A 13,093-nucleotide genomic window follows, 5' to 3' on the forward strand; every position below is an offset into this window, starting at 1 on the left:
TAATAAGAGTTATATCTGTTTCGGGTAGACTGGATTCATGCCGCGGATTGTTTAAAAAATCACAAATATTGCCACTTCAGTCTCAGTACATTTTCTCCTTGCTTCTTTTTGTCATTAAGAACAGAAATTATTTTATAGCTAATACCGATATTTATGATATCAACACACATTATAATCACAATTTATATTTACCTTCTACAAATCTATCAATAGTTCAGAAAGGAGTGCTTTTCTCGGGTAGCAAGATTTATAACCACTTACCCTCGAACATTAAATTGCTATCCAAAGATATTAAAGAATTCAAATTGTTATTAAAAAGCTATCTCACTGAACATGCTTTTTATAGTATTGATGAATATTATAAATCAACTTCTCAGTGAACACTTTGTCTTGATTGTCTCTCCTACGGATAATATAATTACACAGCTTATGTATCTACTACAACTGTATCAGTGTTTGTATTATTGTATCAGACTGCACTAATTTATAGTGGTTCTTAGTGTTTTCATTTGTCCTTGTATGGGTTAGGAATGTATATTTTATCATCTTATGTTCAAACATGGTTATGTATGTATATTTTATTATTTTATGTTTAAACATGACAGATTATATATCCAGTAGGTTCGTTTGACCTTATATGGATTGACAGAATGCAATAAATAAAGTAAAGTAAAAGTAAAGCCTTGTGTCTACAACAGGCAAATTATTCAAAAAAGTTATTCTGAAAATAGTCCAAAAGCACACATAAGAAAAGGGCCTGCTTAATGGAAGCCAGTTTGGTTTCTGTGCCCATCATAACATTAAACTTCAAGGTATGAAGCTTACAGACTATGTCTCCTTAAATTTCAACAATAATATGTCTACAACTGCTGTATTCTTGTACAGTGAAAAAGTCTTTGATACAACTTGGTACCTAGCCTTGCTATATAAATTACTGGAATTAAAGAAGAAAGTCGTCTTCTGAGTTTTGGCGCCGTGTGTTCTTCATTTTGGCTGTTTCGTTTCCTCCAGCCTGTCAAGGATCACCTGGGACTGAGGACGCCAGGAATTTACAGAATTCCATGCAAGTGCGGCAAGGTCTACATCGGGCAAACGGGCCGTTCTGTGGACATGAGGTTGAAAGAACATCAACGGCATCTACGATTAGAACATCTGGACAAGTCAGCCGTAGCTGAACACAGCATCGAGCTAGACCACCGAATCCAGTTTCACAAAACCGCCATAATCACCAGTAAGAGCCGTTACCTAGATCGCATAATCATGGAGGCCGTTGAGATCGAGCTCCATCCGAACAGCATGAATAGGAAACAGGGTTCTGTCTCAGCAAGTCATGGAAGCCTCTCATCTCTTTCCTCAAGAGAACTCCAACAAGCCACCCCAGTTCTTCGTCATGTCATTGACATCAGTAGCCTGTCCCCTGTAATCATGTCATTGACATCAGTAACCTGTCCCCAGCCAACCAGTTCTTCTTGTCTAACCGCAGCCTCCAAGTGCTATTGACCTCCAGCTTCCTGGATTCACTGGCCGTCCCCCCCCCCCTTAGCACCAACACCATATGGCCTTATTCGCTCTCCACTGGTCCTATTGGTCTGCTCTTCCTAACCACGCCCCCTGCCTACTTCCTATATAAAGCAGCGCCTTTCACTTCCTAATCATTACAGCTACTGCTTTCTGCACTCACAAGCCATTCACCTGCTCTGAAGATGGAGGCGATACGTTCCTCCGAAACGTCAGCCAAAACGAAGAATACATGGCGCCAAACCCCAGAAGACGACTTTCTTCATAATCATCGCCGTGAAAACCTCAAAACCTACTGGAATTAAAATTTTTGATCACTCTAATAAAGCTTATTAGCACTTTTCTTTCTCAGAGAAAATTTAGAGTTTGGGTTGAAGGTGAAATGTTTATGCCTATACAACGAAGACCTGTTGTAGTTTACATTGGTGCAGAGCACTTAAAGAGTACACAGACAAGATTGGTGCATATCCTTAGTTAATTATGAAGATCAGTTGACTACATATTTGGAGAGGAGTATAAAGTGATTGAAGACAAGACTTTATAGTGATTTGAAGTCATAGTTTCTGTGTTGAAATCCATGGCTAGACCACTAGAGGGAACTCAGAATATAGTGCATGTGGAACAGTGAACTGGAAAGTGTGTTAATCAGCAACAGTACTGTATTATGTGTAATTAAGAGAGATTGTAATTGAAGTGCTAATAAATCCACTCATCCGAAGTAGAACCCGTTATTTTTGTCAAGCATACCCCCATACACGTGACATTTCTTTTCATCCATTATTCACCGGAACATCTTGGACCTGACAAAGAAAACTGAATGAGGGAGACAGCAAATGAAAACAGAATATTCTGGGGATGGAACCACACGGAAATCAATCATTTGAATGACCAAGGAAACTTGAGAATAACATTAGGACCTGAGGAACAGGTGCCATTACTAAAACTACTTTCTGGTCAAGCATACAGCTCAGGAAGCGTGAATAAACAGTGTGAAGCATTTTCAGTTATCAAATGTTTTAATACATCATTTCACATTACATTGGAATGATAGACTCTGGTGAGCTGTCAATATGACCAGTATATCGGATCACAATGAATACAATACTGTCAAACAGAGGGCGACAACAGCTTTCAGTAGCAGCCAAATGCACATCCATGTTCTGCCAGAGCAAATTAATAAATCCATCACTTGTTCTACATTCCACTTTAAATACGATTGGTAGATAATAATCAACTGTACTCTGGAAAGAAAAACACAAATTCATAAATTCATTCTAGACACAATACATATTAGAATTATCTGGAAAATCTATTACTGTCCATTAAATACCCTTTCCTAATATCACCAAATACTATGGCCTGACATTTAGAACAGACACCATGTTCAGACATTTAATTGCAAAGGGTCAAATTTTCTGTTTTTCTCACTCTAGGCCGGAAAGAGTTTATGGGAGGCTGGAGAAATCAGTGCCAGAACTACCAAAGAAAGACTCTGATAATAGTTTCATTAGTAGAATAAATCTGATCAGCATTAAGTTAAAATGTGGTAGTTAATCAGCCATTCGGCCTGACCTCAGTATTTCAATTAAAGAAATGTCATCCTCATTAATGGAAATCTGAAGAGAAAAGTAAGGGTTCTATCTAGTTTTCAATGTAGTGCAGCTAAGTGTAGCTTCCATTGTTCCTACAAATATTTTTCTATATCACACACTGTAAAACAAGATCAAGAAACAAGAGAGATTTCCTTCAGGTTCTTTCAGTTATGACTGGAAGGACAGAACTCATTCTGAACATAGCAGTCCCATGTAGGGTCATGATAATCATCAATTGATCTTTGTTATTTATGTGCTTACTGAACCAAAAGGCCAATTATAAAGCATGAGCACAGATGCAAATAAAATAAACACACAAAAACAAAAGACAAAAAAAATGGTAACTTGTATAATTTCAATAGTGACTACTCAATTCGTGCAATCCTCCCAACCATGGTGTGATAAGGAGGGGGGAGAACCATGCCAGCACACAAAAACACACACACACACACTCATTAATCTTGACTAGAATTGTATTTTAATAATTAAGAAGTACAGTTACAATTCTGACATGCCAAGCAGGAACTCAAAGACCAGCAGTTTCCAAAAGGGGACAGAATTTAGTGCCATGGTAAACTTAAATAAGGAAGACTGCATCAAGGTGATAACTCCTCTAATGTAAGGTGTCCAATTTTAACTGCTTCTAAAGCATAAGCGTAACTTAAATGGACGTCAGAAAATATGATGGTGATGATAATCTAGACCATTTACACAATCTATAAGTTTGTGACGATGGTACTTTAGCACAAATATTATGTTTCTGGATATTATCCATCATCCTGTTTTTACTTAAGAACACTGTCCTGTTCATATTTCAAAACGTGTTTTTGAGACTGGATTCTGTCTCTGTCTTCAGTGCAGCCTAATCGATTATACCCCATGCCTATCTCTGGACTAGCTCTATTGATTGCGCCCGACTGAGTACATTTTACCTGATGATGGAGACAGAATCCAGTCTCCCAAAACGTTTTGAAATAAAACATGACAATGGATAATGTCCAGAAACATAATATTTGTAGATCATTTATGTCTGCCCAGCTGTATGGCAGGACTTTAGAAGGTAATCCCTGGGGTCATTCAGAGTGGAAAAAATTTTATATCAAAATGGATATGATTCTCGGTGGTTACACAGCTATGGGCAGGGGAAGTTACAATGATGTAATTGGGACAAACATGTTTATTAGAACAAAAAACACTTCATGGCTGTATATGATTTTACATACCCTGGACTTTTTTAACTGCTGTAACAAATGTTCACTATGTCTGCCTTTAATGCACATTCTTGCCCATTTCACAACAATGTGTAATGTGACAAAAAACGGAACCTCAGTCATTGATGTGTGTGGCCACACGGACAATGCAACAAAATTCCTCATGTGTCCAACCTGCATTCATGGAAGGCATGGGAGCTAAGGTCAGGTGATCATAATGGCCAATTCTGTATCAGTGAAGGCAGGAGTGTGCAATCCAAGTCTCAAGGATTGAGGTGCTCAATTTGTTGGAGATAATGTTATATTTTAGCGTCCTGTTGCACTGATTCATGTCCATGATTTATTCTATCCATCTTACAGTGCATACATTTATTCACCTTACTCTTCTCTCTTGCACTACATGTTTCAGCACAAAAGTGCCATCTTCAGGTGCTTTTCGATGTACGTCAAACTACTTTATTGCATGCCCTGTTGTCTTTATACTAAAATATATATTCATCATACATATTGATAAATATATATTTTAGTATAAAGACAATGAAGTAGTTTGACGTACATCGAAAAGCACCTGAAGATGGCACTTTTGTGCTGAAACATGTAGTGCAAGAGAGAAGAGTAAGGTGAATAAATGTATGCACTGTAAGACGGATAGAATAAATCATGGACTTGTTGGAGATAATACAGAGTTTAACACCCACCACACTGTTGTGCATGGATGGAACAATGAGGAAGCAGAAATTTATCAGGTACTGATACAAGGACTGCAAAGCACAGTTCCAGTAATGTGCTCCTTGCCATGCACGTTTCCCCTCACAGGATATTCAACTGGCAATGACACACTGTAAAATATCCCTCTTTCTAGCCTGTTGATGGGTAATATAAAATACACCTGTATCAGGGATTCTTTGTTTTGGGAATTGTCTCCTATATTACTCAACAGCAGCAGGAGGAATTCTGTTACAAAACACACAAAGTGAATGCCTGCATGTTGTTCGTTACTAAATGAAAATGGTATGTTTTCCATTAAATTATGTATTATTGTACCAATGCTACACAACCTGCTAGCTGCTGCACTACTGTAGCATAGATCTGCATTCCAACACATTTCAGCTTATATACCATTTTCTCCTACCCACAGATCTGCAACCTTGAGAAGCACACCAATGTTGATTAAACATTTATCAGTGTTTCACTTAGAATTATGGCAGGAATGCATACCTGTCAAAATATCATTTAAAACAGTACACAGCCACAGGAAATTTTTGCTTCAGAATCACTGGTCCAGAAATCAGACATGTCTAGTTAGGTAGACAGAAGTGATAAATCTCAGGTTCAGTATTTTAAAGAGGAGGATAATTTTAATTTTCTCCAGATTTTAAAGGCATTAGTGAAAAGTTTAAGTTTAAAAAATACAAGCATTCATAAATGTATATATATTTGTTATATTCACCTGAGTAGTCATTGCTATCAAACCGCTTATGCGTGTTCTTCACTCCACCACCATAGTTCTCTCGGCCACGACCATAGCTTCCATATCCCCAACGTTGGCCACCTACAAGAACACATTAAGAAAAAGAAACTATGCTCAACATATTATATGCATCACAGAATTTAATGGCATATGCATATAAGACAATGACAGTGAAAACAGAGTTGCTGGACATAAGCTGGGGGATGACAAAAGAAGAAGAGAATCAATGTGTGCTCATACACAAAAATACGGAGTACTGTGCCTAGGGCATGTAATGTTATGCAAGAAGTTCAATGCAAAAATAAAATCTTACCTTGTTCTTGTTCTCAAAGATGTGACACTTGCTGACAGACACAAACAGCACAATAGCTGCTGATCACAGTCACAATCTTCCTCCTCTAGATTACCTGGTGTATTTACATGCATAATTTATGCAAACCCTACTTTCTGACAAGAAATTGTGGGGGGGGGGGGGGNATACTATATTTTTATTCATGATAAAATTTTGAGCAATGCATAATTTTTGTGGAAAATGTGATTAAATTATATTAAGGCATGATTTCCTGCAATAAAAAGTGTTCATGTGTTACGGTACTGGTACAGATCTGGTGGACATACTGTAAATACATATGGTATGCTTACTATGAATATGGGTATTTTGTATGTAGGGGGTGTATGTGCTGTTGTAGCTTTTATGTGGCCTGAATTTTCTTAAGCATACAATATACTGTGACGTGACTCTGACAGAGATGTGATGTAAAAATTGAATTTTTAGATACTAATTCAGTGTTGTGTGTTATGTAGTACTGACTTCTCACCTCTTTGTAGCATGTTTTTGATATACCTCATATGGGAAGTGGTAGGTGACTGAAGTGTGTGCTGAGGGTTCAGGTAATATATTTGTGATTTTATTTGCATATACCTGAAGATGGTCAGTGAGGACAGAAACATGTTGTGTTTTTGATGTGATATAATAAACAGACTGGCTCACTGGTACATTCAATGCAATCACTTATTATATATTATATTATTATTATATAAGGGCCAAAATATGACATGCTCTGTGATGGTACAGAAACCTTGATTCATACCATGTTACTCCATCACATTCAAATTTAATTGCATCTTTTACAAAAAATTATGCATAGGATGAAGTTTTATCAAGAGACATGTTGGTCTTGATGTTCTTCAAGAAATAGTGGAGTGTAGTCCATAGACTGGGAATATCCACAATCTGTTCATATAATGCATTCAACTTTTAAACACATTTTCCACAAAAATTACATTTCAGTCACAATATGATCAAGGAGCAATTTCATCTTAATATTTATAAAGGTATTTTGCGGTCTGTAGGTGTGAATATCTATATCCACAATGACTACCATGTCACACTCAACTTCAATCACATTTTCATCAAATTTATGCATTGATTGAAATTTTATCAGGGGACGCTTCAGCTCAGTGTTCATCAAGGAATCATGTGTTGGAGTCTGCAGATATTAACAGGCAATACAACGTTGCAACATAGCATTTAACTGCCTCGGTATAATGCAAAAATTATACTCTAAAAAGTAGTATTCAAATATTTTATGCAACCCAACTTACAGAAATAATTCTTTTGGGGGAAAAGTGTACATTATGTGAGTAGATACAGTATTTGTGATGCCACTTTCTCTGAGAAAGTCCTTCTCCTACAGTTGTTCTGCATTCCTCACAAATCTGTGAATATCAGGCAGTCTAAAAGTGCTACTGAGGGGGTTACTTCTCCCTGCAATGTTGTCCACAGCTCAGCTGGATTATTGTGAAAATGGTAAGGAGGTAATCTAATTATAAGGTGACCAATTTCATTTGCTACCTGGTCTGGTTCATACAACTTTTCTTGATCTTTATGGGTGCAATGCAAAGATTAACTCAAGTGTTGGTGATATTCATTACAATTCCTTTGCAGACATTCTTTAACATCCTTCTAATGAGATCATGTTAGGACCTTTGTCAATGTGGGGCAAGTGATAGCTTTCGGCCACAGAAAACCCCACAACAGAATGCTGCTCTATGGTACCACACTCCTCAAGCATGATCATCATTCCACCTACTGAAACCAGCTCTGAACATGCACATGTGTGTATGCTACCTAGCTTGTCATGAAGCTTGACTATGCTGCTACCTAGTGGTATAGAAAACCTAATTACAGCTGTTTTACTTCCATTTGTAACCTATTTACTGACTCTCCCTTGCACTTACCTCTTTTTCCATACCCTCCACCACCTTGCCTGGCCAGCTCAGCCAGCTTAGGGTTAACCTCCTGATTTGCCTCTCGAAGTACTGACACCAGGTCCTTGGCTTGTCGACTGTTGTTTGGGGTAAAGAATGCGTAGGATGTGCCTGTTGCATTGTGACGGCCAGTGCGACCGATGCGGTGGATGTAATCTTCAGAGGAGTTTGGGTAATCAAAGTTGATCACATATTTGATCCCATCCACATCTGTGCATTGAACATGTAAGCTCAATTTCTCTAATACAATATAAATAAATGGCTTGTTTTATACAAACTACAATACAATACAATAGTGGTAAAAACCTTCTGGCATTATGCAATGTAACCGAAATCTGGCATGGAATTACCCCCCCACCCACACAAAAAAAAATGAATACCAAAGCATGACAGCAGAATATAAATGATGGTCCAACTCTCACCCAACAGAGGCACTGCTAGATGTTAAGACACTGCAATGGCAATTATCTTGCATGTGCCTCTAAAACAGAATATATCAGACTGATAACAATCCAGAAGATTGAGAAACATAATTTAAAAAACAAATATTGTTGCATTGGCAGAAACTCAACCCGATATCTTGCTGGACCTTAACTTGCGTTTCCATTCTTGGGTGATGGTACCATGTTGTGATGGACTGACTTACCAATATTTACATCACCTCTTTCATAGTTCCCAGCCAGGATCATGGCAGCAGCCTCTTTGATTCTGGATGTTTGAGAATATGAAATAAGATTCTAATGGGCAGTGAATACTGAGACTGTGATCCTCTGGAAATGACACCAGGCAGTATGGTAAATGGTTACCAACATTATGGAGTAACCTTCTACCTTTTATTTTCACGGTAGCCATCTACCACACTATATATACCATCTATACAGTATTACATCATAAAGAACATAATTTTAAGAACCTGAGATTTTAAGCAGCCCATTAGTCCAAAACTGTCAATATGGGGACTAGATTTGCCATGAGACATTTTCCTTGAATATGGAGCTGCGAATCTTCCTGAAATGTCAGTAAACCAGCTTATCAAATGTGTATTCACCCAGAAATGAAAACACAAGTCTTCTCTAACTTCTGTAACAACTGAATTATGATTGTTGAAACTTTCTGTGTCCCTTTGTGATACAATTTTAGTGTCACTTTCGAGTATCTTTAGAATAGAAATCACCGAAGAATGAATGACATGGGCAGACACCAACTTTTGGCAGCCTCAAACACTCAGACCTCTACTGGGTCCAATGCACAAAGGCAAACATAAACCATACTCTCTACCATAAAGCAAATCTTCATTAATTCTTTATAACATATCACGACTGAAGCATGAATAAAAAAGAACAAACAGCTATGTTATGAGTTCCATTTATGGCAACACGAGACGTCATAGAGTTGGCCACATCAAGTTCAAGCAGTTCAGTCCATTACAGAGGCAAGGAAATTTAAAAGATAATCTTAAAAACACTGAATCTGCATTGCCCTTGCCAATGGTGGCTGTTACAGGGACCATACATAAATGAAACAGCTGGGAGATGGCTCATTGTCATGTTCACAACACGCTTCACATTGGAACATATATGAGCACTGGCATATGCAGCGCTTCATATAAATAATTCCTTCCCACAAGAAAAATTTGTCATCAGTATGAGCTGTGTAACTTCTGGCAGTATCAGGCAGTGCAACTTGTATACTGAACTTCATGACTTCTATCTTGACAGTATGGGGCATGGGTGTCATTATCTTAACAACACAGATGGTGTGACTATCCCAACAATGTGGGTGAAGTGCCTCCTATTTTAACAGCACAGCAAAATCCCAATTTAAGGGACATATGGGAGAAAGGCTTTTCTTCCAGTGAATTAAGATTATCACTAAGTGGCGGTTATAAAGAATTACACCAGGAACTGCACACCTCTTTTTACTCAATGTATATGATTATATTAAAATCATCAGCCAAAAAGCTTTTCCTATCAAAATAAATATAACATGATCAGTAACAAATTAACTTCTAACGACATAAGAAATAAACACAAGAGTTGTGCAGGAATGTGAGGTTCTAATGGCAGTGACTATAAAGACTCCTGTCTTTATGCATGTGGCTCGGTGTAGTTTGGTAGGTAAATGCTCAAGTTTCAACCATTAAGATTGAAGCAGTAGGACTCTCCGCCAATCTGCTACATACACATTGTCACATCTTGGAAGACAGTAATCTTCAAAACTGCAATGAACCAAATACAGTTTTGGGATATCAAACATTCTTACACAAAATGCAGGTTATTTATTACATTGTAATTCACCAAAAACAGGAAAATGATGTTTGTATTTGGTCTTCAGCTGGCATCACAAAAATGTTCAATATATAGTAGAGTCAATTTACCGACTACACAACGGGTTTTTTTATTATCACTACATGTTTCGACCTCAAGAGGTCATCTTCAGGTGTATGAACGCAGCTGTATAATTACACGCGGGCACATTCGCTTTTCACTCATTTGACCCTGTATCTTATCCAGACTTACGCTCAATAATATATCAAGTTGTTTTTATAAAACACAAGTTAAAATATTATTCTAATTTAATTGTTAAGAGTTAAAATTTCGTGAATCGAAGTTCAATTCATGTCACTGGTTACACTTTCACTTTCACTTGTTTTACAGTCTCATTTTACTTATGCTCACTACTATGTCTAGTTCTTTTTAACTAGTTTAATTATTATTATTATTGGTTAAAAGTTTGTGAATTAAAGTTCAACTTATTATGTTGGTTGCACTTTCACTTCTTTGTGAGGTCTCGCTGTTCTTCCGCATCCTCTGATGCTGCTGGATCTGTTACGATCGTTGTCGCATCAGAGGACGCGGAAGAACAGCGAGACCTCACAAACAAGTGAAAGTGCAACCAACATAATAAGTTGAACTTTAATTCACAAACTTTTAACCAATAATAATAATAATTAAACTAGTTAAAAAGAACTAGACATAGTAGTGAGCATAAGTAAAATGAGACTGTAAAACAAGTGAAAGTGAAAGTGTAACCAGTGACATGAATTGAACTTCGATTCATGAAATTTTAACTCTTAACAATTTAATTAGAATAATATTTTAACTTGTGTTTTATAAAAACAACTTGATATATTATTGAGCGTAAGTCTGGATAAGATACAGGATCAAATGAGAAAAAGCAAATGTGACCGCGTGTAATTATACAGCCGTGTTCGTACACCTGAGGATGACCTCTTGAGGTCGAAACATGTAGTGATAATAAAAAACGTGTTGTGTAGTCGGTAAATTGACTCTACTATTGATTAAACACACAACAAGATGCAAGAAACGATTAAATGTTCAATATATGTGGGAACACTTAAACCAAGATTTCACTGCATGTGCCACGACTCCTATTCTGATTGTACAGATAGTGTGATGTCACCGAAATAATATGTGGTACTGTGATTCCTGCTCAACAGTATAAGGACGTTGTAATCCAACACAAAATCTATAAATATGTAGTTTCTTGGGGTGGGGTGAGACTGAGTCCACTTAGTACATCGGCCAATAACTGGCCCACTGTACCAGCCCCGGATGAGAGATGATGAGTGTGGACCAGTCGGTGGAATGAGAATTGGCAGGGAAAACCAAAGTACTAGGAGAAAACCTATTCCACTGGCAACTCTGTCCACCACAAATCCCACATGACTTGACCTGGGCTGAAACCCAGGCCGCCACGGTGGGAAGCCAGCAGCTAACCACCTGAGCTATGGCATGGCTTTTTATAAATATGTAAGTCACAATATCCAACTGTCACATCTGTATGTCAGAAACAAATACTACAAGCACCTATGCATAAATATAAAAGCTGGTCAATTTACAAAGGATTAATTTTGCTGTTATATGCAAGTTTTGGTCCCAGTCAAATTCTTTTCCAATTTTTCTTCCATAAGATCACTGGGATCATAAAAAAATAGATACTATCACAAACACTAAGCTAACCATTTGGCTATGTGTTATTTCATGAAAGCCCCAATATAAGACACTGCAAAACTGGTACGGAAGATGGAACTGCTATGCTTAATGCAACTATGTAGACTTCAAGAACACTTGATTTTCTAGACTGAAGATGAAAGCAAAATAGGATTACAGAGCAACGCTGTGTAGAATGATTCAGAGGCCATAAAACGTAAGTCATAACTCTTACTAAGGAAACAAAAGGAAGCATGGTCTGCAGCTAATAAATGATTCATATCTGGTATCACAGAATATGTACCTTTCATAAATTGTCACAGTAACCATGGTAACAAAACTTGTTTTACATGCACAAGGGGGTGGGGGGAGATATATGTGAGCCCAAGAACTTAGATATGTAAATTTATGAGGACCATAACGAAAGTAAGCAGCACCATCACTTACACATGTTTTACCACATAACAAGATTGGGAGTTACAGAGCCGACAGATGTATCTGTTCTCTGCAACATGAAATAAAGGTCCAGTACTTGCACACCAATATCTATCCACAATCGACCACAACAAAACAGCTGTAAGTGATGTATCATTTTTGCCAGTAAGGTGTCCTTGTATTCCTCATAAAGCAGAACATTTCTGCTGCAGACATCTTCTATCAGTTTCAGCATGTCTACACAGTTTTCTGCATTGGTGCCAGCAGTATGCAACACTGGGAAAAACCCTTCAAATATTGCAACAGGGACCCTGCCAATCAGTTTCACAATGGCTAACCAAGAACCGCTGCCATGGACTTCAACAAGCAGAAAGTCGGTGTGACCATCACAAAAGCCTGAAGGATGACAGTTAAGGAATTATAGCATAGTTTGGAATTGGATGCAATTTGGTGCAGATGATGGACTTTGGAATGTTTGCTGCTGTGCTCCCCAACTGCTGATGCTTGAGATGGATTAGACCAGAGGCTGCTCCTTTACCCTCCATAAAATCTAGACTAGGTCTATTTAGAATACTAACCATTCTGCCCCTTAAAAGATCACATGAGAAGCCAGCACTACAAAAACAATGAGGCAGTCCAGCA

At 37.7% G+C, this 13,093-nt stretch overlaps 1 protein-coding gene across 3 annotated transcripts in view; it reads right to left on the reverse strand.

Annotated features, from left to right (window-relative positions):
- Positions 1-2,515: 2,515 nt before the first annotated feature.
- Positions 2,516-13,093, reverse strand: part of LOC111874769 (ATP-dependent RNA helicase p62) — a 41,969-nt gene continuing 31,391 nt past the window's right edge. For all 3 annotated transcript variants that reach the window (XM_023870544.2, XM_023870543.2, XM_023870542.2), the window contains exons 12-14: positions 8,034-8,273; positions 5,772-5,873; positions 2,516-2,759 (exon numbers count right to left, since the gene is read on the reverse strand). In XM_023870544.2, coding sequence (XP_023726312.1) covers positions 2,749-2,759; positions 5,772-5,873; positions 8,034-8,273 — 353 coding nt within the window. In that variant the 3' untranslated portion in view covers positions 2,516-2,748. The remainder of the gene's footprint in view (positions 2,760-5,771; positions 5,874-8,033; positions 8,274-13,093) is intronic.

This window comes from Cryptotermes secundus, unplaced genomic scaffold (assembly GCF_002891405.2).
Source record: "Cryptotermes secundus unplaced genomic scaffold, Csec_1.0 scaffold955, whole genome shotgun sequence".
In the NCBI taxonomy this organism is placed as follows: Eukaryota; Metazoa; Arthropoda; class Insecta; order Blattodea; family Kalotermitidae; genus Cryptotermes; species Cryptotermes secundus.